This window comes from Vitis riparia, chromosome 14 (assembly GCF_004353265.1).
Source record: "Vitis riparia cultivar Riparia Gloire de Montpellier isolate 1030 chromosome 14, EGFV_Vit.rip_1.0, whole genome shotgun sequence".
NCBI classification, from domain to species: Eukaryota; Viridiplantae; Streptophyta; class Magnoliopsida; order Vitales; family Vitaceae; genus Vitis; species Vitis riparia.
In genome coordinates this window covers 8352979-8378088 of record NC_048444.1, presented here as the reverse complement: position 1 = coordinate 8378088, position 25110 = coordinate 8352979, and the positions used below count along the sequence as shown (strand labels likewise).

At 31.9% G+C, this 25110-nt stretch overlaps 1 protein-coding gene and 1 long non-coding RNA gene across 2 annotated transcripts; both read right to left on the bottom strand.

Moving 5' to 3' along the window:
• Nucleotides 1-8095: 8095 nt before the first annotated feature.
• On the bottom strand, nt 8096-9027 carry LOC117930267. Its single transcript, XR_004653889.1, has 2 exons — nt 8883-9027; nt 8096-8478 (listed from the first exon to the last, which is right to left on the bottom strand). It is a non-coding gene; the product is annotated as an uncharacterized LOC117930267 (long non-coding RNA).
• Nucleotides 9028-17608: 8581 nt separating this feature from the next.
• Nucleotides 17609-18647, bottom strand: LOC117929758. The gene is made up of 3 exons (XM_034850154.1): nt 18527-18647; nt 18119-18281; nt 17609-17962 (listed from the first exon to the last, which is right to left on the bottom strand). The coding sequence occupies exons 1-3, from the start codon at nt 18609-18611 to the stop codon at nt 17746-17748; spliced, it is 465 nt and encodes a 154-aa protein (XP_034706045.1). The 5' UTR covers nt 18612-18647; the 3' UTR covers nt 17609-17745.
• Between the last annotated feature and the right edge of the window lie 6463 nt (nt 18648-25110).

Below are 25110 nucleotides of genomic sequence, written 5' to 3'. Positions count from 1 at the left end.
TCTCATGCACATGGGTTCACTGCCATCTCATGCGCCCAACTTTCTCACTCCACTCAATTATTGCACTCCACGATAGAATTTTCTCTCATTATCATGATAATATTCATGGATTGCAACTGGCTGCTGCCAGAATTCTATGGAGGAAAAGAATACAAGTAATTTTTTAATTTTTTAATTTTTTAAAGTTTCTGATTTCCATTTTCTGAAATGGTTTTTATATTAAAAATATTGGTGAATTGAAAGTACGTCTATCAAATTTTCTTTTTAAAGTGTTTAAAAGTTGTTTTACAAAGATTTTAAAAAGCGTTTTTATACCTTCCAACACTTAAAAGATAATTTTTTTTAAGTATATTTTTTAAGTGTTAGAAAAACTAAAAATGTTTCCCATTATTATTATCAAATGTACTCTTTGTTTTTAAAAAAATTGTAAATCAACTATTGCTATATATAACACTATTAATGATTTTTTTAACTATTTAAAAGTGTTTTCTAAATTTCAAATACCTAATTTTTCTTCAAAAATATTTTCTGATATAGAACTATTTTTCAAGACACTATAATGATTTTTTAATTATTTAAAAGTGTTTTCTAAATTTGAAATACCTATTTTTTTGAAAAAAAAAATAATTTTTGATGTAGAACAGTTTTTCAAAAAACAATCTAGTTAAAAGCATAAATGGGAGATTGCCATACTGCTAATTATTAGAGCGGCAGATAAACACATTACTTTTGCGGATCACAAGGAGCTGGATGACATCCATAAAGTTTTGTTGTTGGATTAATATTAGAACTGCCTCCAATTCTAATGTGTTCATATCTATATATTGTTATTCTTGAATTATCACAAATGTATGGTCAAATAATTATGTATAATAAATAAACGAGACGATCAGTAAATATTGAATCTTACAAACGGTTGATTGAGGCTAGAGCTTGACTCTATGTCCTTAAGACGAATTTGCCCCGCACTGGTGCTTACGGTTTGTTGACAATCGTCTCCCAGAATACAACGATCACTTTCTTGTGATAGTAGTACTCCAAATCACAAGAAATGATTCTGGTGCTTACGGTTTGTTGACAATCGTCTCCCAGAATACAAAAATCACTTTCTTGTGATAGTAGTACTCCAAATCACAAGAAATAATGAATCACTTGATGACTTGAACTCTCTTGAATACCAAACACTTCGAAGAAAGAAGAAGTGGAGAGAATTGATGATGGAATGAATGAGAAATGCCATGGGGGACCTTATTTATAGGTTTTTTGGTGACTCTTAGAAGAGATGTGTCTTAAATACTTGACATATCTTTTGACACAAGTTGTGTCCATTAGGAAGAGTTGAGTCTAATTGAAACAGTATGTCTTAATTTCCATTCACCTATAAATATCCCAACAATCCCCCACATGAATGGAAATTGACTTAAAAAAAGCAAATGGAAAACTAATTAAACAATCAAGATAGTACAAAATTGGAAAGTGATTGCATCAGGATAGGTAGTTTGTGGCTTTGAACCTTCCTTAGTGAAATACTATCGGATTTACTAGCTAATCATTGAATGTGATGTCTTGAACTGTTCAGCTATTGATGTAAATCAAGACAATAGTATTCACACAATTCCTTTCCGGATCACCATTGATTCTCACGGTTGTGTTCATTTTGGCCTTGAACAATTCCCGGTTTCATGAGTGCTTTAGAGAATTTCAGCCTTAAAAATTCTCATAGAAACGACCCCATTTCACACTCACATAGGTGATTCCTATGGCGAGTTTTCTACCATACTCCACTTGAACTCTTTCAAATTATTAGAATCATTAAAAGCATAGCTTATCCTAAACACATCTTGTATAGCACTAGTTCACCATAGGAATGGGTAGGAATTTATTTTTCCCTAGTGCTCTTCACAAAGTATTTCATAATTTAGTTGTCCTCATTGAACCTAGATCTTGGGATCTCCAATCAGCTAGGTTGGGTTTCCATTATGAAACTCTTTAGTGATAGGCCTTAATCCCATTTCTCTCGATGAGCAGTTTACTTGATCTCTAGACAATCCTTTAGTTAGTGGATCTGCCAGGTTGTCCTTTGACTTAACATAATCAATGGAAATAATTCCATTTGCTAGTAACTACCTTACAGTATTATGTCTACGACGGATGTGTCGAGACTTACCATTGTACATGCTACTTTGTGCCCTTCTAATTGTTGATTGGCTATCACAATGTATACATATTGCAGGCACTGGTTTTGGCCAGCATGGAATGTCTTTTAGAAAATTATGAAGCCATTCTGCTTCTTCCCTTGCTCTATCTAAAGCAATAAATTCAGATTCCATCGTTGATCTTGCAATACATGTTTGTTTAGATGACTTCCATAATATCGTAGTGCCACCAATTGTGAGTACATATCCACTTGTGGACTTTGAGTCCTTCGTATCAGATATCCAATTTGCATCATTATATCCTTCTAGTACGACTGTATACCTTAAATAATGAAGTCTATAGTTTAGGGTGTATCTTAGATATCTAAGAACCCTAACCAATGCCTTCCAATGGTCTTTCCTGGATTATTAGTGAACCTACTTAGTTTATTAATTGCATAGGCTATGTCTGGACATGTGCAGTTCATGACATACATTAAACTACCAAATGATACAAGAATATTCCAACTGGTCAATTGCATGTTGGACCATTATTTTTAGCTAAATGTAGATTTAAATCTATTGGTGTCTTAATTGGACTATCATCATATTGGTTAAACGGTTTAAGAATTTTCTCAATGTAATGACATTGAGATAATATTAGTCCACTAGATGTCTTGGCTATTTTTATACCTAAGATCACGTCTACGACACCCATGTCTTTCCTATCAAAATAATTGGTCAGCATTTTCTTAGTAGCTTTAATGACATCATTATTGCTACCAATAATTAACATATCATCCACGTACAGGCACAGAATGACATACTCACTTTGTGTATTCTTTGTAAATACACATTTATCACATTCATTAATTTTAAAATCATTTGACAACATTACTTTGTCAAATTTCTCATGCCATTGTTTTGGTGCTTGTTTTAGCCCATATAGGGACTTTATCAGCTTACACACTTTCTTTTCTTGTCCAAGAGCAACAAACTCTTTAGGTTGTTCCATATATATTTCTTCTTCTAACTTGCCATTTAAAAAGATTGTCTTAACATCCATTTGATGAATTTCCAAATTATGCAATGTTGCGATTGCAATTAACACTCTAATAGATGTTATTCTCATAACTGGTGAATATGTATCAAAGAAATCAAGGCCTTCCTTTTGTTTAAATCCTTTAGCTACCAATCTAGCCTTGTACTTATCTATTGTTCCATCAGGCTTCATTTTTTTCTTGAAGATCCATTTGCAACCCAAAGGTTTATTTTCTGGTGGTAAATCCACCAATTTCCATCCGTGGTTATGCATGATGGATTCAATTTCACTATTGATAGCCTCTTTCCAAAATAGGGCTTCTAGTGTTGACATTGCTTCTTTGAATGTCTTGGGTTCATTATCTAACATGTAAGTTAGATAATCCGGGCTAAAAGACTTTGTCTTCTTGGCTCTCTTGCTGTGTTTTGGTTCTTCTTCATTTTGATGATTACCATTTGCAGTATCATATGTTCTCTTATTTGAACTTACTTCTTGCTTTTCTTTACAAGAAAAAATATTCTAAAAAAATTACGCATTCCTAGACTTAATTGTATCTTCATGTATATTAGGAATGCCAGACTTATGTACAAGAAAACGATATGCACTACTATTGTTTGCATATCCAATAAATATACAATCAATAGTTTTAGGCCCAATCTTAACTTGTTTAGGTTTTGGCACTCCTACTTTAGCCAAACACCCCCACACTTTCAAATATTTGTAAGAGGGTTTGTGACCCTTCCATAACTCATATGAAGTTACATCCTTATTCTTGTGTGGTATCTTGTTAAGAATGTGGTTTGCAGAAAGAATTGGTTCTCCCCATAAGTTTTGGGGTAGACCCGAACTTATCAACATAGCATTCATCATTTTCTTTAATGTACGGTTCTTGTGCTCAGCAACACTGTTCGATTGAGGTGAATAAGGAGCAGTAGTTTGGTGGATTATTCCATGTTCAGAACAAAATTCTCCAAAAGGAGCTTCATACTCTCCACTTCTATCACTTCTTATTGCCTTAATCTTTCTACTAAGTTGATTTTCAACCTCATTCTTGTAGTGTTTAAACACATCTAAGGCCTCATCTTTGCTTCTTAGTAAATACACATAGCAACATCTTGTACAATAATCTATAAAGGTAATAAAATACATTTTCCCTCCTCTTGTTTGTACAAACTTTAAGTCACAGATATCACTATGAATTATATCTAGAGGTTCTGTGTTCCTTTCAATTGAATGAAACGGTGGCTTAGCCATCTTGGTTTCCACACACACTTCACATTTATGTTTGGAATCAATGCTAAAAGAAGGTAGCAAATTTATGTTAATCAACATTTTTAAAGTTTTATTGTTAACATGTCCTAACCTATCATGCCACAAAGTAAAAGACTCAATCATGTAAACAGAAGTACTTGCTTTATTATTATTGAAATCACGCTTAATAGTCATTACATTCATCTTAAATAGGTCATTTGTCATATACCATTTGCCCACATACATCCCATTTTTCATGAATACAAATTTGTCAGACTCGAAAACTAACTTGAACCCATTTTTGCTAAGCATAGAACCAGAAACAAGATTCTTGCAAATATCAGGCACATGTAGCACATTCGTGAGAACAAGTTCTTTTCCAGAAGTCATCTTTAGCACCACTTTTCCAATTCCCACAACCCTAGATGTGGCAGAATTTCCCATGATCAAATTTCTACCATTGACTGGTACATATGTAGAGAACATGTTTCTTTCTCCACAAACATGACGAGTGACACCCATGCCAACCCACCATTTGTTTAGGTTATCGACCATGTTGGCTTCAAACAGTACCAATGCAGAAAGCATGTTTGCCAACTCCTCTTCCTCAGTCACATGTGCTTTATTTTCCTTGCTTTGTCCTTTCAAGCGACAATCCTTGGCCCTATGGCCTTGCTTATTGCAAATGTAACACTTCCCAACAAACTTCTTGTATTTGTTCTTCCCTTGACTTGGACTTTCACCAAAGTGCTTTCTCTTTTTATTAGCCTTTGGTTCCACCAAGTCTGCCTTGGACTCCATGGGATGTTTTCCCACTTTCTTCTCAGAGACACAATTATCTTCCTCAATTTTCAGTCTCACAATCAAGTCCTCAAGCCCCATTTCCTTGCGCTTGTGTTTCAGATAATTCTTGAAGTCCTTCCAAGATGGTGGTAACTTTTCAACAATTGCTGCAACTTGAAAAGACTCACTTAATTCCATCTTCTCAGCATGTAATTCATGCAAAATTATTTGAAACTCTTGGACTTGGCTTGTCACTATCTTGGAGTCAACCATTTTGTAACCTAGAAATCTACCAACTATGGATTTTTTCATGCCAACATCTTCAGTCTTGTATTTCTTCTCCAAAGACTCCCATAGCTCCTTGGATGTCTTCACTTGACTATACACATTATACATTGTTTTGTCAAGTCCATTGATGATGTAATTTTTGCATAGAAAATCTGAATGTTTCCATGCTTCAACTGTTGTCACAATTTTCTTGTTAGTCTCTCCCTCCTTTAAGGTAGGTGCATCTTCATGCAACACTTTGGCCAAGTTAAGTGTTGTGAGATAAAACAACATCTTTTGTTGCCACCGCTTGAAGTCCAACCCAGTGAATTTCTCTGGTTTCTCACCATGGGTAGTAGTAGGTGTAACAACAGGAGTATCAATAATATTTGTAAAGACCATGTTATTAACTGTATTAAAAACATAGATATAAGCAAAAGATTAAAAAAAAAAATTGTCTTAAGATTGTTATTCTTGAATTATCACAAATGTATGGTCAAATAATTATGTATAATAAATAAACAAGAAGGTAAGTAAATATTGAATCTTACAAACGGTTGATCGAGGCTAGAATTTGACTTTATGTCCTTAAGACGAATTTGCCCCGCACTGGTGTTTACAATTTGTTGACAATCGTCTCCTAGGATACAACGATCACTTTCTTGTGATAGTAGCACTCCAGATCATAAGAAACGGTGAATCACTTGATGACTTGAACTCTCTTGAATACCAAACACTTGGAAGAATTGATGGTGGAATGAATGAGTAATGCCATGGGGGGGGGGGGGGGGGGGGGGGGCTATTTATAGGTTTTCTGGTGACTCTTAGAAGATATGTGTCTTAAATACTTGATATATCTTTTGACACAAGTTGTGTCCATTAGGAAGAGTTGAGTCCAATTGAAATGGTATGTCTTAATTTTCATTCACCTATAAATATCCCAACATATATTATGGTCATCGTCATGTATCTACATTTTCATAAATAAATAAATGAAAAGGTTTAACATATTATTTGATCAAAATATATAAAATAATCTAAATGTATAAATCTCACTCTCCTCGTGTTTAAACTTGAAAAGTAATCTGTTTTTTTTTTTATAAATGTCCTTTAATATTTTGATTATTTATTTGTAAGCTTTAAAAAAGAATATTATTTTTTAGTGGTCTAACTTAGGTGCTAACTCGATGTTTGAATGGTCTTGAACAATCATTTGCAATACTTGGATTGAGTTTGGATTAGGTTTTTTCCAAACCAAGTTCAATTTATGAGTTGACTCGGATTAAGGTTCAAACAATCCAAGCCTAATTCAAACCTATATTTTTGTAATATTTATTATGTATACTATCCTATATAATAATATATTTTTTTTTTAATTTTAAGAAAAGAATATCAAATTATGTTATATCATATATATATATTTTATTTTTTAGAAAGATATATAAACTTATTTTTACTTTTTTTTGTTATTATCTTGCAATTTTATTCTATTTATTATTTAAATTTTAATATAAATATATAATACTTTTTTTTAAGAAACATTATAGATAGATTTTAAATTATATAACTTAGTCAACACAACCAACCTGAACTTGGAGAAATGATATTAGGTTAAGTTTGGGTTGAGTATTCATGTCATAGGTTAGGTTAAGTTGAACTTGGATTTATCGTTTCTTAATTTGAGTTGGGATTGGATTAGTCATCAACTCACCCAAGTTGCAACCTTATTGTTCTTAAAAGAAAAAGCAAAGATATATATTTTTTTTAATAAAAAATTTGTATTTTTTTAAGCTAAAAGAATGTGGAAGGTTAGATTTACAAATTGAGGTTTATTTTCAAATAACCCTATATATATATATATATATATATATATATATATATATATATATATATATATATATATAACCTTGTATATTAATAAGAGATTATGACAATAATATTTGTTTGCATTATTTATCTTTTTAATGTGGAATAAATTAGTGATGATAAATCATCTTCGAACCTTTTCTCTTTGCTCATCTCTACTTATTGAATTTATTTAAGTTAATTACTAATTCAATTATTTCTAGTTAAGAAATTAATATATAAAAAAACACACATTGAAAACACCATGGGACGTCGACTTTATAAACGGGTATGTTTAATACTTTGTAGTTATATCGTGATTGACATTTTATTTGAACATTTATTTCTCAACTCCATTTCAAGAAGAAGAAAATGTGAAAAAAAGAAGAATTTTATATAAATATACTTTTATTTTTATATATAGCATTTTTCTCAAATAATAGACTCAATTCTTGTCTATATTTACAACACAAAAGGAACAAATCCATCTAAAAAGGGAAAGAAAAGAAAAAGGGTCCACATCATCAATCAAGTGATGCCACTTACATATTTTCCAGTTCCATTGTTTATATGATCATAATCCCATTTTATTTGTACCTTTATAAATAAGTTTCATCCGATTGTAACATCATTGACTAAGCACACATATTCAATGATCGGAATTCCTTGTTTAGACACGGCTTAGGTGCCATAACATTTTCTTAAAAAGAAAAGGTTTTTGGTTGATGATGGAGTAGTTCCTGAATTGGAAATAGATCATGGGAAAAGAAGAAACACAACATGCTTTCTTATGGAGACTCACCTAAGTCAGCTCTATTATTAATCAAGCAAACTCGTAAAACATAGTACTTCTGGACTATATATATATATATAATCCAACACTTAGAAACCACAAAGTCCAAATCAACCCATACATATGTCACATGCGCCCAAGCTATATTATTCTTCTACCCCAAGCCACAGCCACTCCTTCATCCTATATATATAGTACCAGTTTATCTTTTCATTTTCAAGGGCTTGGTGGGCTACATCCTCGATTTTTCTTCTTGGAACACGGAGTTGGTTTTGGATTGGGAATGCAGTTTCTGTTAGCTTTTCCAGGTCCACAGTTGGAGCCTGCTGTAATACCCACCTTATGATCAGTACTCATCATTTCTGCAAGATCCATGTAAGATATCATCAACACAAACAAGATCGAGGCAATATTTATACTAACAGCAAAAAAAAAAAAAAAAAAAAAAAAAAAACAAACAAACTACTTCATTTATATTAGATAAGATGGAAGTGAAAGGATTTTTCTTATCCAATTTTAATTTCCCTATATAACTTACATATGACAAAGAGGAAAAACAGCAGCTCATGCATGATTGTGTATTTGAAGTTTTTACATGCAACGTACCCTATACACATACATACTAATATTTTCCTAAAAAAGAAATGGAATAATGAAAATATAGGTTGTTGATTTTACGCAAACGTCCAAGAAAATATTAATGATATGGACTGAAATTTTATTAATAGAAACTTAAATATAAAATGGATGTAGAAAAGGAAATTACCATTTTGAACCAACTCTCGAGCACTAAGTACGCAAGAGGGAAAGAGAAGGACTGAAATCAAGAGAGAGCATACAAGGATAGCCTTCATAGCGATGGGAGATTGAAGTAGGGTATGCTAAAGTTTCTCCCCCGCTGCCCCTATTTATAATAATGGGATTCGCATGTGTAGATCGGGAAAAAGAGATGGTAATTTTTATTTATTTAAAAGTACGAAGGGCAAGGTGTCCCACAAAAAAAACAAAGAATGACTCACTCTCTCAATTATCACAATACTCCGAATCATCCATATCATATCATAGAAAGCAAAGAAAGCAAAGAATCCTAATACAATAAAATAAATTATGAACTTGTTTGATAGTAAGTTTAAGAAACGCTTCTAATATTTTTAATATTTAAAAAATTATATCATTCAAATGTTTGAAAAATTAAAAATATATTTTAAAATTATTATCCAACGCACTCTAAATCATTAAAATTTATCCGTTAAAAGATTTTTTTTTTTTTAAGAAATGCATGGTCTTCCTATGAGAAACTAAAGTCACCTTGGTTTCGATATTACTTTTATTGTAATTCCATTCTTTATTTTGAATATAGGTACGGTAATCCAATAATTAAATACCTCATTCTTTAAATAATGCCACAAAAAGAAGAGAATGACACAATATGCCAAACTTGATTAGGAAAAAAGCAAGGAATGGTATTATAAAAATAAAAATATAAAAAAGGACTTATGGATTGACTACTATTTCCTTTCCATCATTTGCAGAACTTTTTCACTCCACTCAACTATTTTACTCCAAAATAGTATTTTTCTCTCATTATCATATGGGAAAATAGTAATTTTGTAGATCACAAATGGCACACTGCCTTAATGCTAATTATTAGAACGACTGATAAACAGACACCTGTGCTATAGACAGAGATCATGAAGCCAGCTGAGAAGCAACGGAATTGGAATAAAGAATACTTCACGTACAAAAGCTAGAAAGACTTGCAAAAATTTCAATGAGAGAGAGTGATGAAAAGGATAACATCAAAATCCAATCCTATATTGGTCATGTTTCACGTTGCTCCACTCCTGTTCATATTTTATTACATCTGGAAGATAAAAATAACAAAGTTGTGGCCAGCGCAGAGGGTGCTGTTGGAGGTAAGGAAGGAAAGAAAATTGAAATTTGTATAGAGGAGAAAGAGTGAAAATGAGTATAATAAGTGATGAAAAAAAATAATGAGTGCTCTTAATAAATATCCAAAAAAATTATGAAGACAAAAATTATACCTTAAGCTTGATTTTTACATTAAATGTAACTTCAAATTAGTCAATTGAATGTTACTTTGTATATGCTCGATTCTCTCACGTCTTCTATTAGTTGTTGATGTTTATAACTATTTTCATAAATAATAATAATCTTGATAATTTCTTAAGACATCCGGAATGCAAAGTAGGATATGAGTGGAGTGGAAGGATCAAAATTGCATAAAGATCAATGACCAAGTCCAATAAAACATTTGAGGATGATTGAAGAGGTTTGGAGATGTCCAAAGGAGCTTTAAGTAATTTTTTTTTTAAAAAAAATCTAGACTCTTCAAATATCAATCTCATCAATCTTTAAAAGATTTGAACATTGTTTGCTTATGCAGAAAAAGTTGGGAAAATTGGCAAAAAAACAAGAAACATGTTGAAGGAGCTAAGGGGCATTTTGACAAAAATGGTGCCACCCTATAGTCTTGCGCCATTTTTCATAGTGGTACCACCATTTTGAGATAAAGAAGCCCACCAACCGGAAAAAAATGGCACCAAGATAGTGCAACCTCATAAACCAACACCATTTTCTTCAAAAGTGTCGTCATTTTGTTTTGAAACATCGAGAGCATGTGGGACCCAATTTTTTGGACTTTTCCCAAGCCACCATTAGATCTCTCACCTTGTTTTTTTATGCCTCCACATAGGATATAACTTAGAACAACATGAGAGCACCTCTTTAAAGGGATTTTGGAGCTGGAGAAGGAGCATTTTTGGGACAAGGCCCCTTGGTGGGGAACTCTTCTTCAACCTCCAACCTTGGAACTTGCTGTAACTTCAATAATCTTTGTAATGTTTTCTAGATTTTAAGAGATTTAATGCATTAAACTTCTTTATCTTGATTGTATTTGCATTTGGCTATAGTTACTCTTTAGTTTTGTATAACTTTGAAACTTAATTTTGAATTTCAATGGCTCTTATTTCATACTTCGTTTTTGTCTCTTATTTTGATATTGAGATTATGTCTTTTGAGTAGTGTGTGTGCATGTGTGTTTTTTCTTTTTCTTTTTTTCTGCTAAAGAGAAAGGGTCCTTAGGAGCTCCCTTGGACCTATGAAATGACCCTCAAATCTTTAAGTAATTAATGATTTATTCAACTTGTAAGTTGAATCTACATTTTTATTTAGAAAATCATGTCTTAATACTTGGGAATTGGAGTTTAGGGGTCCCTTCAAGAATGTCTCAAGCACTTAGTTGTGACAACCATTTAAACTTAAGATGATAATTATTTAGGCCTTAATACTATAATATGGCAAACAAATGTGTTGTGGGAGCTTTAAGGATTTTACAAGGAGGTTCAACTCACAAGTTTGAAGCAATGGTTTTAATTAAATTGTGCTTGTATTGAAAATTCTCGAATTGAGAGCACTTCTAGGTAATCTCGATTGTGTTAGCTTGATTGAGAGAAATCTCATTAAAAGAAAAGAGCCCAAGTGACATAGTTATCCTTACAAATTTAGCAAATGTTATTAAGTCAAATTTCAATTTAAATTCACATGGTTTCTCCCCTATTTTTCATAAAATTCATTAACCTCTTTTTTTTTTTTTAAAGTGTCTCAAATTCTAATTTGAGTTGATTGGAAAGTCATTGATAGTTTGTGATTGATAGTTTTCGAATGGGATATATTCTTGTAAAGAAGTTTTCTATTATCATAAAGAAAATTTCCTATTGTGAGATTTTTTTTTTTTTAAGAAATAAGTATCTTTGATAATCACATATTTAGTTTCCTACAAGGAATCTTATCTTGTAATAAGAAAAATATATAAGAAGAGATTTTGATTAAAAAGAATGAGTCTCTTTTTTGGTTTAGTTGAGATTTTGAGATTTGAGAGCTTTAGGGTTGTAATCTTCTTCAATAATAATAGAAATTCTTCTTCTTCACCCATGGATGTAAGCTTTAGGTCAAACCACATAAATCATAACATGTTTTGTGTGTTTTCTGTTTTCATATTCTTATTTTCTTCTCCCTATTATTATTCTTTATTGTGATTTTTCACAACTATTTTGTTTTTTTTTTTTTTTTTTTTTTACAAATTTAGTGAAAGAGTTTGCTTAAAAAAAATTATTCATTTTCTAAACCTATCAATTTCCCCATTATATGTAAGATCTCCCTATCTTTCAACACCCAACTTATGAGGATTTTAAAACTAAAAAATTGACTCCATAAACTTGGGGAATCGCACTTTTGCATATACATTTGGGAGCGACCAATAGGTTAAAGAGAAGTTCGGGGGTTAGGTTACCCAGTAAGAAGGGATTAGGTGCCCACTAAGCCCAACACGAGAAAATGGAGGTAACTTTAATAAGTGATTGATTTGATAAAAAATATAAAGTCAAATTAAAATAATAAAATTAGTTTTCTCTAGCTATTTGTGACTTTTGACATGGTGGTGGAAGAAAGAAATGCATACAAATATGAATAATCACATGGATAATCAAGTAAAAGGTTGTGGACAAGGAATATGATGAGATATTTGCTCTCATTGCTTATTTAGAAACTATAAGATTAATCATCTCTTTGGCTACTCAAAATAACTAGAAGATATTTCAAATTAATGTGAAATATGTCTTTTTAAATGGACATCTTGAAGAAAAAGTGTATATGGAACAACCCATGGATTTTGTGTTAAGATAAACCCTTAAAAGTATGACATTATGTAATAAACTTTTGGATTTCATTTGTTTAATAAAGTTCTGATTCACTTTTATCTATCCTATTTCCATGTATCATATCTTGTAAGCACTTTAGTCTGCATCTTTTGCATTGTACATGATTTGGGTGCATTAGAAGTTACATGAAAAATCGAAGTCATGGGTTCTTTGCAAATAAATGATTGTTCACAGTCGGTTCATGGGTCTAGGCAATCCATTAGAGGTTGTAGTGCACCACCTCCTAATTGGATGGATAGTTGGTCTTGGCTATCATGATGGGTTTCTCATGGTGAGTGCACTAGTATGTATGATTACACATTTGACACAACCTACGATGAGTCATGACTTAAGGCTATCAAGTAGTCATGACTTTACCAAATTGTTTCATTGTGTTGTCTTTTAATTTTGATAGAATATTAAATTTGTGCTAAAATTAACAGTGGCTTTGACCTATGAGTAAGATTATAAGCTGATTATATATTATTTATAGATTGGGTCATTGTTAATGAAAGTTAATAGCAATAGGTATTCTCAATAGAGACACCATGATATCTCTTAGGATTGAGACAGTGTGTCCCCTTAGAAGATCCCAAGGAGATGTGTTCATGGAAACTATGGCTATAGTAGTTCCTTAAGTAGAACTTGACATATGCTCTTGAAGAGTTAAAACATGTCAATTGAATACATAATAAAAGGATTTGTAACTCAAGGATAGTAGAAATAGTCTTGAAAGGCAGATAGTTTTCACCTTATTAGACTACGGACATTGGTTCATGGGGAGATCGAATGCAATAGATAATAGGTCACAAACATGAGCATTTGGTGTCTTGTTGTTATTTTTACGGAGGATACTAAAATTTAGTTGATTCTTTATAGTGGGATGTTGAATCAACTTTATAATTGGATTTTGAGAGAGTCAATACTCTTTTAAGTCCTATTGGTCCCTGTTTTGAGCTCATATACCTTGTTGGCATGGGTTATTGATCGCTCAGATTTTTGTCGTTTATTGGATCAAAACAAAATTTATAACCTAATTCACTATTCTATAGCAATTTGTACCCGATCAAAAATGGTTTTAGTACAAACTACCGTAGTATAGTGGTATTTAGGTATCGTCCACAAGGATGGATTATTCTCGGTAATTAAGGCTTGAACGAGATGATGAGAAATGATGGTGATCAAATGGAATTTACTTGAAATTGCATGATAAAATCTCAAGATAGCAATGTATTCAAATTGAATTGAAAATGAAGTGTAAAAGAGAAGAAAATTTATAAGATGTGAGATTCTCGGAGTTAGGATTTTCTAGAGAGCAATTTCCATGGTGATTAGGTGTTGAGATCTAATTCTCATCAAGTTAGATTGAAAACCTAAATTTTCATCTAAACCGATTTTTGATTTAGCTTTAGATCTAGATCTAATTTCTCTTAAAATTAGGTAATCTAATCCAAGAGATCAATTTGAATCATAAATTCAATTCATCTTAAACTATCTTCCAATGATTCACACAATGCAACTATTCAATTTCATCAAATCTAGCATTAAGAATTTGATGAATCTACCTAGCTTGCATTGTAGCAATCATTCAAGACAATTTGAAGAGAAAAATCCCCAAATTTCAATTAATCAATCAATTGGATCTAATTACCTTTACAATTCAGGCTCAATTCTCTAATTCACCATAGATCTCGCCTTTAGATCCTCCCTCCTCCGAGAAAAACGTGATTTAGCCACTCATGCTTGGAGATTTGATCTCACAAGACATGTTTGGCTACCGAGAAAATAAGAGAAACTGAAGGAAAATGGAGAATTATATAGAGATAAGAAGTATGAAAAGTTATACAATTAGAAAATGTATCAAAAAGTCCTTCAATGAGTTAATCCCATTTCTATTTATAGGCCAAGGTAAAAATGACACTTGGCAACATTCTAGAGGTCTTCCGGATGCTTCTTCATCAAGGAAGCCGGAGGAAATGAATTTTCGCACGAGCCCTAACAATCTCGCATGATGGTGCGAAGTGGAGAATGCAACAGCTTCCTTTTCGTTCTTCTGGAGCGTTTCGCATGACTGTGCGAAAATTTCGCATGGTCATGCGAAATTACTTCCTCAAAATTTCCTCTTATGCTGCAGCCACCTCCCTTCTGTCTCATTTCGCATGACTGTGCGAAAATTTCGCATGGTCATGCGAAACCGACAATTATGCTATTCCGGCTCCTCTTTACAACTTCTCTCATTTCTTCATGTTTAATCCATCTCCACCACCTTCAATTAAGCTTCAAAGCTTGGTTCAAGTGCATTTCCTCTTCCTCATGACCACATTATGTACCCTCCTCCATTCATTTTCCATTTGTCACTCCATGCTTCAAAAATCACCTTAAAATATCTCCAAAACTCAACAAAAACCATTAGTATCACTTGCAAGGGTAGTAATGTATTACTTGGGCAAATTAGGCATAATTACTACTCAAAAGGTGTAAAACACATGAAAGTTAGTATCTAAAATATGTGGTTTTCGAGTAGTAATTAGTTATAAAGGTTGGATCAACCCTAGGTTCACATTTTTGCATAAGGGTCTTTTGGTAATTACACAAGGTTGCACAAGGGTAAGTAAGTAAGGTCTTTGAATTAAGTTAATTGAGTAATTAGTAAGTCTTGTTGGGTTAATTAATCAATTAGGACCCATTTTGGGTTAAATTAAGTGACCCAAGCTCTTAGTGGACTTAAGTCACTTAAGCCTATTGGGGAACCCTAAATACCTCCTTAAGGGTTAGGGTTTCCATAACTTCTTCTAGAGAGTCATTTTCCACTTCTAGAGAGAGAGAACAATAGCTTTCACCCTCTCTTTCATTTCCATCGGAAGTGTGTCAAGATCAAGGTTCAAGTTATCAAGAGGAAGACTTTGGGTTTACGAGACTTCCTGGGACTTTCATTCTTCATTTTCATTGTGTCGATTCAATTTGGGAACATCCAAATCTAATGTATGTTTTCATTAATACTTTCTGAATCCCTTAAATTTTAAAAATGCAATTTTTCCACCGTGCATAGGATTTAGAAAAGCTTAAGATAGTTTTACATGTTTCTAATCTAATCTGAACTTGGGAAATGGAGAAATTTAGGATTTTCCCTTCATTATGTGGTGAAAGGGCACAAGAATAAGGTTTTAAATTTAAAAAGAGTCATGCATGGATTAATTAAACAACAACAACAAGAGCATAGAAATAGTAGAATTAACAAATATTTTAAAGATAATCATTTTATTAAATACCTTCCTAAAATGCTCTCTATATAAAGGTGAATGAAAAAGGTAATATTTATTACTTGTTTGCTTGTATGTGGATTATTTGATCTTCATTAAAAATAATTCAATCATATTTGGTGAATTCAAGAAGTAATGGCTCGAGAGTTTGAGATAACTAACATTGATCTCATCTCATACTATCTTGGCATAGAAATGAAACAAACTAAAATGGTACTTTAATATCTTAAGAAGGCTATGAAAAAAAAAAAAATAATCTCTAGAAGTTTGATATGAAAAAGTGTAATTCGATGTACACATAATAGAATATGGAGTTAAATTATCTAAGACATGAAGAAAAGATGCATCCAACATAATACAAAAGTTTAGTTAGAAGTTTACGTTGTTTGACTCATACAACGTCAGACATTTTTTTGGAGTTGGACTTGCTAGTCGTTATATAAAAACACCAATACTACTCACATGAAAATTGTTAAATGAATTCTTTACTACATTGAAGGTACATTTGATTATAGTTTATTTTATAACTCCTAACCATTTTAAGCTTATTAGATATAGTGGTAGTGATTGGGGCAGAGACTTGGATGATTGAAAGAAAACCATTTGTGTTTTTATGGGAGATTCCACATTCACTTGTGAAAAGGAATTTCTTTCAACAATATCATGTGTATGTCATGCAATTTGATTAAAAGTTTTGTTGAAGGAACTTAATTTTCCATAAAATAAACCAAAAGAGATACATGTGGACAACAAATCAACGATTACATCATCAGAACATCCAATTTTCCATGACCGAAGCAAATACATCGAGATAATACGTCATTTTATTATATGGTGCATTATGAATAAAGAAGTGTAATTAAAATTGATCAAATTTACAGACATTTTTACTAAATCTCTCAAATTTAAAGATTTTAGAAGGTTAAAAATGCTACTTGGAGTTACAAATCAAGTTTAAGAGGGCATGTTGGAAATTTAAACTTGATTTAGAAATTTTAAAAAAATTACAATTCAATTTAGTTTCCAAAAGTCAAAGGAAATATTTTATGTTGAGTGGTTACTTTAGTTCGTATATTTAAATACTTTGTAATTGTTTATATTCATTTTTCAACCCCATTACTCCAATGGACGGCGTACATAAAGCTATGTCTTTGGATTAATATTAGGACTGCCTCTAATTCTAATGTGTTCAACATCATTAGACAAGGTTATGTCGATCATCATAGCCACATAGTTACCTATAAAATTTTATTGCAGAGCATGCACATGTCTTCAATGGCTGTATGCATAATACTAGTTTTTGCAATACGGGGTTGAAACATGACTAGTTGTTATATAAAAAGAAATAAATAAATCTACTTTTAATAATTTTAATATAGATTTATTTACTATATAAATATACTCGTATTTATGTATAGCATTTTCCGCAAATAGTAGCCTCAATTCTTGCCCAGATTCACATTCCATTGTCAGCAGAGAAAAGGGACAATTCCATCTGAATTGGGAATAGATCATCAGAAAGGAAGAAACAGAAACAATTCTATCATTAATCAATCAAACTGGTAATACATAGTACTTCTGGATTGTATATATATAATCCAACACTTGAAACCACCGACTCCAAATCAACCTCCTTCATACATACTAAGCCTTAGATACAATGCCTGTCGAGCTTGTTGAGCTTCTTCTCAGTTTCAAGGGCCTGGTGGGTGGTAGGGGCTGTGTGGTGGACTGTATGGACTTTTATATATTTTGGGGCTGGGTGGTGGATAGTGTGGGCTTTTATATATTTTGGGGCTGGGTGGTGGACTGTATGGGCTTTTATATATTTTGGGGCTGGGAGGTGGAATGCGTGGGCTTTTATATATTTTGGGGCTGGGAGGTGGAATGCGTGGGCTTTTATATATTTTGGGGCTGGGTGGTGGAATGCGTGGGCTTTTATATATTTTGGGGCTGGGAGGTGGACTGTATGGGCTTTTATATATTTTGGGGCTGGGAGGTGGATTGTGTGGGCTTTTATATATTTTGGGGCTGGGTGGTGGATTGTGTGGGCTTTTATATATTCTGGGGCTGGGTGGACTTTTATGCATTCTTTACAGTCCCTTGATCCGGGATTGCACTTGCTTGTAGAAGGTGGATCAGGTAAATTCCCTGCTATAAAGCCCACCTTATCGCTACTCATTTCTTCTGCAACATCCATGCCAAATATTATCACAAATCACAAAGAGGCAAAAACAGCAGCCCATGCATGACAGTATATTAAATGGGAAAATTGTGTACTACCCTCCAACCATATCCATTTGAAGTTTCAAGAACAGAAACTTAGTAGGACATTTGATCTTATTCAACTATTCAAGTCCACGTAAGTAAGCATGCGCATGTATAGTTAATTACTTGCATGAATATTAAATGCATGTAGGGAAAGAAATTACCATTTTGAGTCAGCTCTCGAGCACTAACGCAAGAGGGAGAGAGGAGGACTGAAATCAAGAGAAAGCACACAAGGAATGGCTTCATGGTGATGGGAGATTGGAGTAGGCTATGCTAAACCTTCTCCCCCACTACCCTTATTTATAATGGCATTCATATGTGTGGATTGGGAAAAAGAGATGGTGATTTTAATTAATGGGAAAGTATGAAGGGCAAGGTGTCCCACCAAAGCAAGGATGACTCACTCTCTCAATTATCACAGCACTCGAAAGAATCCAAAGTACAACAGAAATGCATGGTCTTTCAATGAAAAGTTAAAGTCACCTCGTTTGGAACGACACAACATGCAAAATTTGATTAGTAAAAAAGCAAGGAATGGTATTATAAAAATAAAAACAATAAACAAAGACTTATGGATTGACTACTATTTTCTTTCCATCATTTGCGCAACTTTTCACTCCACTCAATTATTTCACGCGACAGTAGTACTTTCTTACTTTATTTCATTATCATGATCATATTCATGCTTTGCAGCTGGCTACCACCCGAATTTTATAAGTGAAGATATTCCTTCCATCCAACAATATTTTTCTTTCTATCGACTAGAGGATGGGCTGGTTCTTTCTATGTCTAGGGTCTGTTGTTTTAAGCTTTGAATTCAAAACACATCTCTCTTCATGGTGAGGGGAACTAGTCGGTCTACAAACTCAGAAATTTTAATAAGATTGAATCTGTCTAAAGCATATGGGAAAATGGTAATTTGGTAGACCACAAATGCTACACTGCCTTAATGCTGATTATTTGAACGGCTGATGAACACACACTAGTGGTAGAAGGAGAGAGATCATGAGGCCCACTGAAAAGCAAAGGAATTGGAATAAAGAATACTTCACATAGAAAAGCTAGAACACTTGCAAAAATTACAATGAGAGAGAGAGATGATAAGGATAACATCAAACGTCAATCCTATATCGATCGTGTTTCACGTTGCTCCAGTCCTTTTGATAGTTTGGTACATCCGGAAGATTTAAGGGAAAGTATGTTCTCAGCTACTAATATCAAGAGAATGAGAAATTGAGAACCCAACTTTGGGATCAGCATACTTACCTTGAAAATAGCAAAGTTGAGTTCTCGTTCTCATTATTTTGATATTAGCAGCTGAGAACACACTTTCCCCATGATTTAAATGATGAAAAAGTTGTGGCCAGCTCACAGGGTGCTGTTGGAAGGAAGGAAAGAAAGAAGAGTGAAAATCTGAAGTATTATGAAGTTATGTTGTTGAACAATTCACATTGAAATATCTTATTTGCTGACATTGATTTCATCAAACTAGGTTTTAGATGAGAGTAATAAATTCTACGTAGTTTATCATAAGATAAACTATGTAGGTTTTTTCTTGAATGTAAAAAACATTTTTTCAATCCATTTGTGTAACCCAAGAGAAGAAAGATCATAGTCTAGACAGTCATAGACTTCAATGGTGGAAAAACCAATTCGTAAAGGCAAGTGGTTTGGTGAAAAGTAGTCAAAAAACATAGAGAAGACGGTCTCATTGTGGAACTACCAGTGGCAGTGCTCAAGTGCTCATCAAATGCTCAAGTGCCCCAAGTTTCTTTAGGCATTTTGGAGCTTTCGAGTTTTTCAATTTTCTAACCTTAGTTTTTGTTATAGGGGTTTTTTAGTAAATTTGAATGTTTGGTATCCAAATTATGATTTCTAAGATATGTGATAGGATCCTTAAGGTCATGGGCGATTATGTTAATTTCCTTTTCCATGTCTTATGCTTCACATATATTTTTATGTGATATGTCTAGAATAATTATGGACATTTTAGTTAATAGAAAATAAATTTTCTTAAAAATTAGATTCCAAAAAATGTTATTTATTAAATTTTGAAATAGTATAGATTAAGGAAATAATACTTGAGAAAATAAAATTATGAGAACTATACTTCATTTCTAAAATAATTCTAAAGGATTTTAATATATTTTGTTTAAAATTATTTTGATAAAAATCCTTATAAAATAAAAGGTTTTCCTTTTTGGATAAAGTGCTCTTTAAATTTTTACTTTGAAAGTTTTGAAATTTTCCCTACTATACTAATCCTTAATTCGGAGAACACATCATTTTTGAAAATTTTGATGGATAATTTATCATTAAGGAAACTACTAAAAGTTGTATTTGATAACTTTTAATAAAATAAATTATTATGAAAATGAGATTCTATAGTAAAGGATATTTATTAAATCGGAAAATTTTAGGCATAGGGAAAGTAAATGTTATAAGAAATTTTGAATATAAGAGCTAAAGTTCCATTCTAAATTTATTGTTAAGGACTTAAAATACTTTCCTTAATAGTATTTTTTAAAATTCTAGAAGAAATCGATCTTTTCATAATTGGATAAAGTGCCCATAATTTTTTAGAAGTTTCCTTATTACACTAAAGTTTTCAATTTGAAAATTAAAATATTATAAAAATTTTCATAAGAGATAATTTATGGACATTACCAAAAGGTTTAAAGGAAACTTAGTAATTTGATGGAAATAATTTTTTTTTTTTTTTGAAAATATTTCCAAGATAAAGTATTTATTAGAGAATGAGAATTTTTATGAAAATATGTTTTAAAATGTGAGAGTAGGGATTTTTTTTTTTTCAAAATTAATTTTAGGATAAACTACTTGAATAGAAATTTTTAAAAATTTTCAAGATGACATTCTCCTAAGTGCACTAGGTTTCCAATTCAAAAATAAATATTTTTGGAAACTTTCAAAGAAGATTATTTGTTCATTAAGGTTATTATTAATGTTTTAAAAAGCTGAAAATATTAAGTGAGAAAGGGTCTTTGGCAAGCCCATAGCCTCTAATATCAAACACGTCTTGTTCTGGGTCATCACCGACCCAATGGCATGTTGGTCCAAGGAATTAAGGGATATGGACTTTCATTATCATTTGAAGGCCCATTATGATTTGAGCCTTCACCACCCCAATGGTGGGTTGGGCTAAGGTATTAGGATATGGATTTTTTAAAAGACAAGACTAGATATATTAATAGTGGAAGCAACCACCTCAACAATGGAGTTCTTTACTTGGTAACATTGATATAAGGATCTTGGTTATACACTTAAATTAAAGATAGAAGTGGCCTATCCAATGTCAGGACTTTCATAGACTAAGGGCTAAACTAAAAGGTATGTTGATCTTGCGTTAGGAACTCTTCAACTTTAAAGCAAGGAGATCAATATAAGAAGGTTTCTACTTAGAAATAAGATCATGACTTGCCCAACATAGGCTCAAATTTATGATATTGGGATACCTAGCAAAGGATATGTAGTCCTAAGAGCTTTATATTTGTTAAACTATTGTTTGCCTTGAATGTTTAATGATTAAATGCATTATTTGTTATGGATATCATGTTTACTTGTTATTATCACTCTCATTCTCACTATCAATTAATGGACTAAGCCTAACTAACTATTTGGATTGAAAAATTTAATATGGATATAGTAACTAATTGCAAAGAAACTAATTTAGGTAGAGCTAGTTATTGCTTATGAAAAAACCTAGTAAGAAGAAAGAATATTGGTATATCAAATGTGGCATAAGACAGATCAGAAGACCAAGTGTTTCATACTTAGATCTTTAGATGATGTGTTGCACTAGCAACACATGTCTATTGTCACAATCTTTGATATATTCTTTTTAATCTATAAGGGATATTCGTTGATAAGGGTGGGCCAGCTAGACAAGCTACCTTAGAATTATTATGAATACCAAGATTTGTATGATTTTAAAGACTTCATATTCTTTATAGATGGCAAAGAGGATTCTAAAATATCACAGGGGTGTTCATATGAGAGTCAAGGGTTCATCAAGCTCTTCTACTAAAGAGAAAAACAACAACACCAAATAAGGAAAGTTCAAGATAGGGAATGAGAAAGCAAGCTTAGGGTCAAGTAATTCTTTTGTGACCTTTTGGGACATTAAAAAGGTAATGCCTAAATTGCCTAAGGAAAAAAGAAAGTACACATCATATTCTCATTATTGAATATATGTCGTTGGATTCATTCTAAGTGCACTATTTGTAATTCTTTATAGAGTTTTAATAAGTGAGAAGGTTATAGAACACTACTATAAAAAACAAAAACAACGATGCTCTCTTTCTTGGAGCTTTAGAAAAAGTGCCATTATTTAGTTTCTTATGAAAAAATGTTGGCGCTTGTTAACCATGATGTTTCTACAAGTGTCATTGAACGGGTAATATTTTGGAAATCCTGGCACTTAAAATTAAGCATCATCATATACATATGTTTTTTTGCATTATTAGCACTTTTAAAAAAAACAGCGTTATCTTGTATAGTGTATATATTTACCTAAAATTTTCATTCCCCTCCACAAGCCTTGCAATAATAAGAATATACTTCTTCTAAAGCTTCAGTTGTAAGGTTACCTTAGCTTGGCTTAGCTTAATGGGAACATAATGAGGATATACTTACCTTAGCTTCAGTTGTAAGGTTAGTTGTGCAAGCTAGTGGGAGATGCTACCACTTCCCCCATTACCACTTTTGCCAAGTAATGAGAATGATCATATCTCACTTAAAGAAAAGAACCTAGCACTAATGAAACATTTAGCTTCTAAGCTTAAGTAACATTAATCTAAATAAAATCCAAAGATTGGGTAAGTCTAAACATTTTAATTCTAAAGGATCTCCTAACTTGTGAAGTCTGTATAAGTGGTAAAATAACTAAGAGACCCTTTATTGCTAAAGGACATAGAACTAAGGAATATTTAGAGTTAGTACAATATCACGTGTGTGGAACTTTTGTCACTCATGCATATAGGAAATATGATGCCTTGAAAAATTCATCGAATTTAAGGCGAAATCAAATAACCTATTGGGTAAACATATTAAGGCACTTCATTAGATTGAAGTGGTGAGTTTATGTTATATTCCAATTGTGTGCACCAGGACTCTATTGCAAAATAAAGTAATAGAAAAAAGAAATCAAAACTTTGATATGCATATTGAGATCGGTGATAGGTTTCTCATTACTTCCTGCATCTATTTGGGGATATGCCTTAAAGATTGTATCTTAGTTCCATTACTAGATTAGTACTTTTGACTTTTAGGGAGATGTAGAGAAGTTGTAAACTTAGTTTATGACATATTCGCGTATAGGGGTATCCATCACATATGCTTAAACCAAAAGTAGACAAGTTGAAAGCATGGTAAGAGGTATATCAGCTTCTAGGATATCCAAGAGGATCTCGAGGATTATTACTTTTTAGTCAAAATGATCATAAGGTATTTTTTGGAACAAATGTTAGATTTTGGATGTAGACTATATGATAGGTCTAGAGAACACTAGAAGATTGTCCTACATTTGCACAAAACACTATGGATACAAAGGTATAAGCATGTGCCATTCCTAATAATTTTAGCACATGAGAGTCTCATCATAGTGGGAGAATTTCATTCATGGCAAGAAGCTACGAACGGAGATTTAGAATCCTTGTGTTCTAACATGATAGTCTCACTCTTTTCAACTTTATATACAAATAATTTCATTGACAGAATGTCCAAGTAAACAAATAAACAAATAAATGAACGAGTAACCAAATAAATAAACTAGTAAATAAGTAAATAGACAAATAAATTAATAAATAAAATAATAAGTGAATACCAATAAATCAATCTTCATTGAAGAAAAAGATTTTATTAAAATGGCTTAACCAAAAACTAAAATATTTGATTTGCTTGACTAAAATCATCTTTCACACAAAATTGTTATTTTTTTTCAATAAAAATGAATATTGTAATTATTTCCCTACCATTTCTTTTTCTCATCAAAACTATAGAATTTTCACATCAAAATTGACTAAAAATAAATTGAATTATTGTTTTCAAAGTAGTAAAATATTAATGAGTGTCTTAATAACTAAAGTTCTATGCCAAAAATTGGGCAACAGAATTATTTTCTTTTCCTTTTGAAGATTGAATGAATTCATTAAACTGCCAAAAGCAATTTATTCTTCCTAAAAATCATTTCCTAGCCCTTTTTAAATAAATAAAAAATCTTGGAACAAATTTTATTATTTTCACCATTATTAGGATTACCACTCTTTTCTTTGTTCTCTTTTCCTATTTTTCTTTTGCTCAATATCAACACACTCAAAAATAAATTTTAATTTTTGATTATTTGTCAAAAACTTATGGTTCACATATATTTAAGAAAATTATTATTATTTAGTATTTTTTTTTCCTATTAAAATAAATTTATGACTTAAAACTCTCTTGATCTCCATTAAAAATATATCTTACCATCTCAAATCCACCTTGACATTTCTTTTGATAACAACATTTTTCATGGATAAATATATAAATAAGGCATGGTTTTAATATATTTCTTATTTTTATTTTTAAAGATATTAGACTCCATTTTTTTTTACAAACCCTTGGCACTACAGATTCAAATCTGATACATGCCAAACAACAATTTTCTATCATGACCACATACACCTACAAATATCTCAAAATTGGCGACTTTCTTTCTTCACTTGGTTACACACAAAAAAAAGCACACACA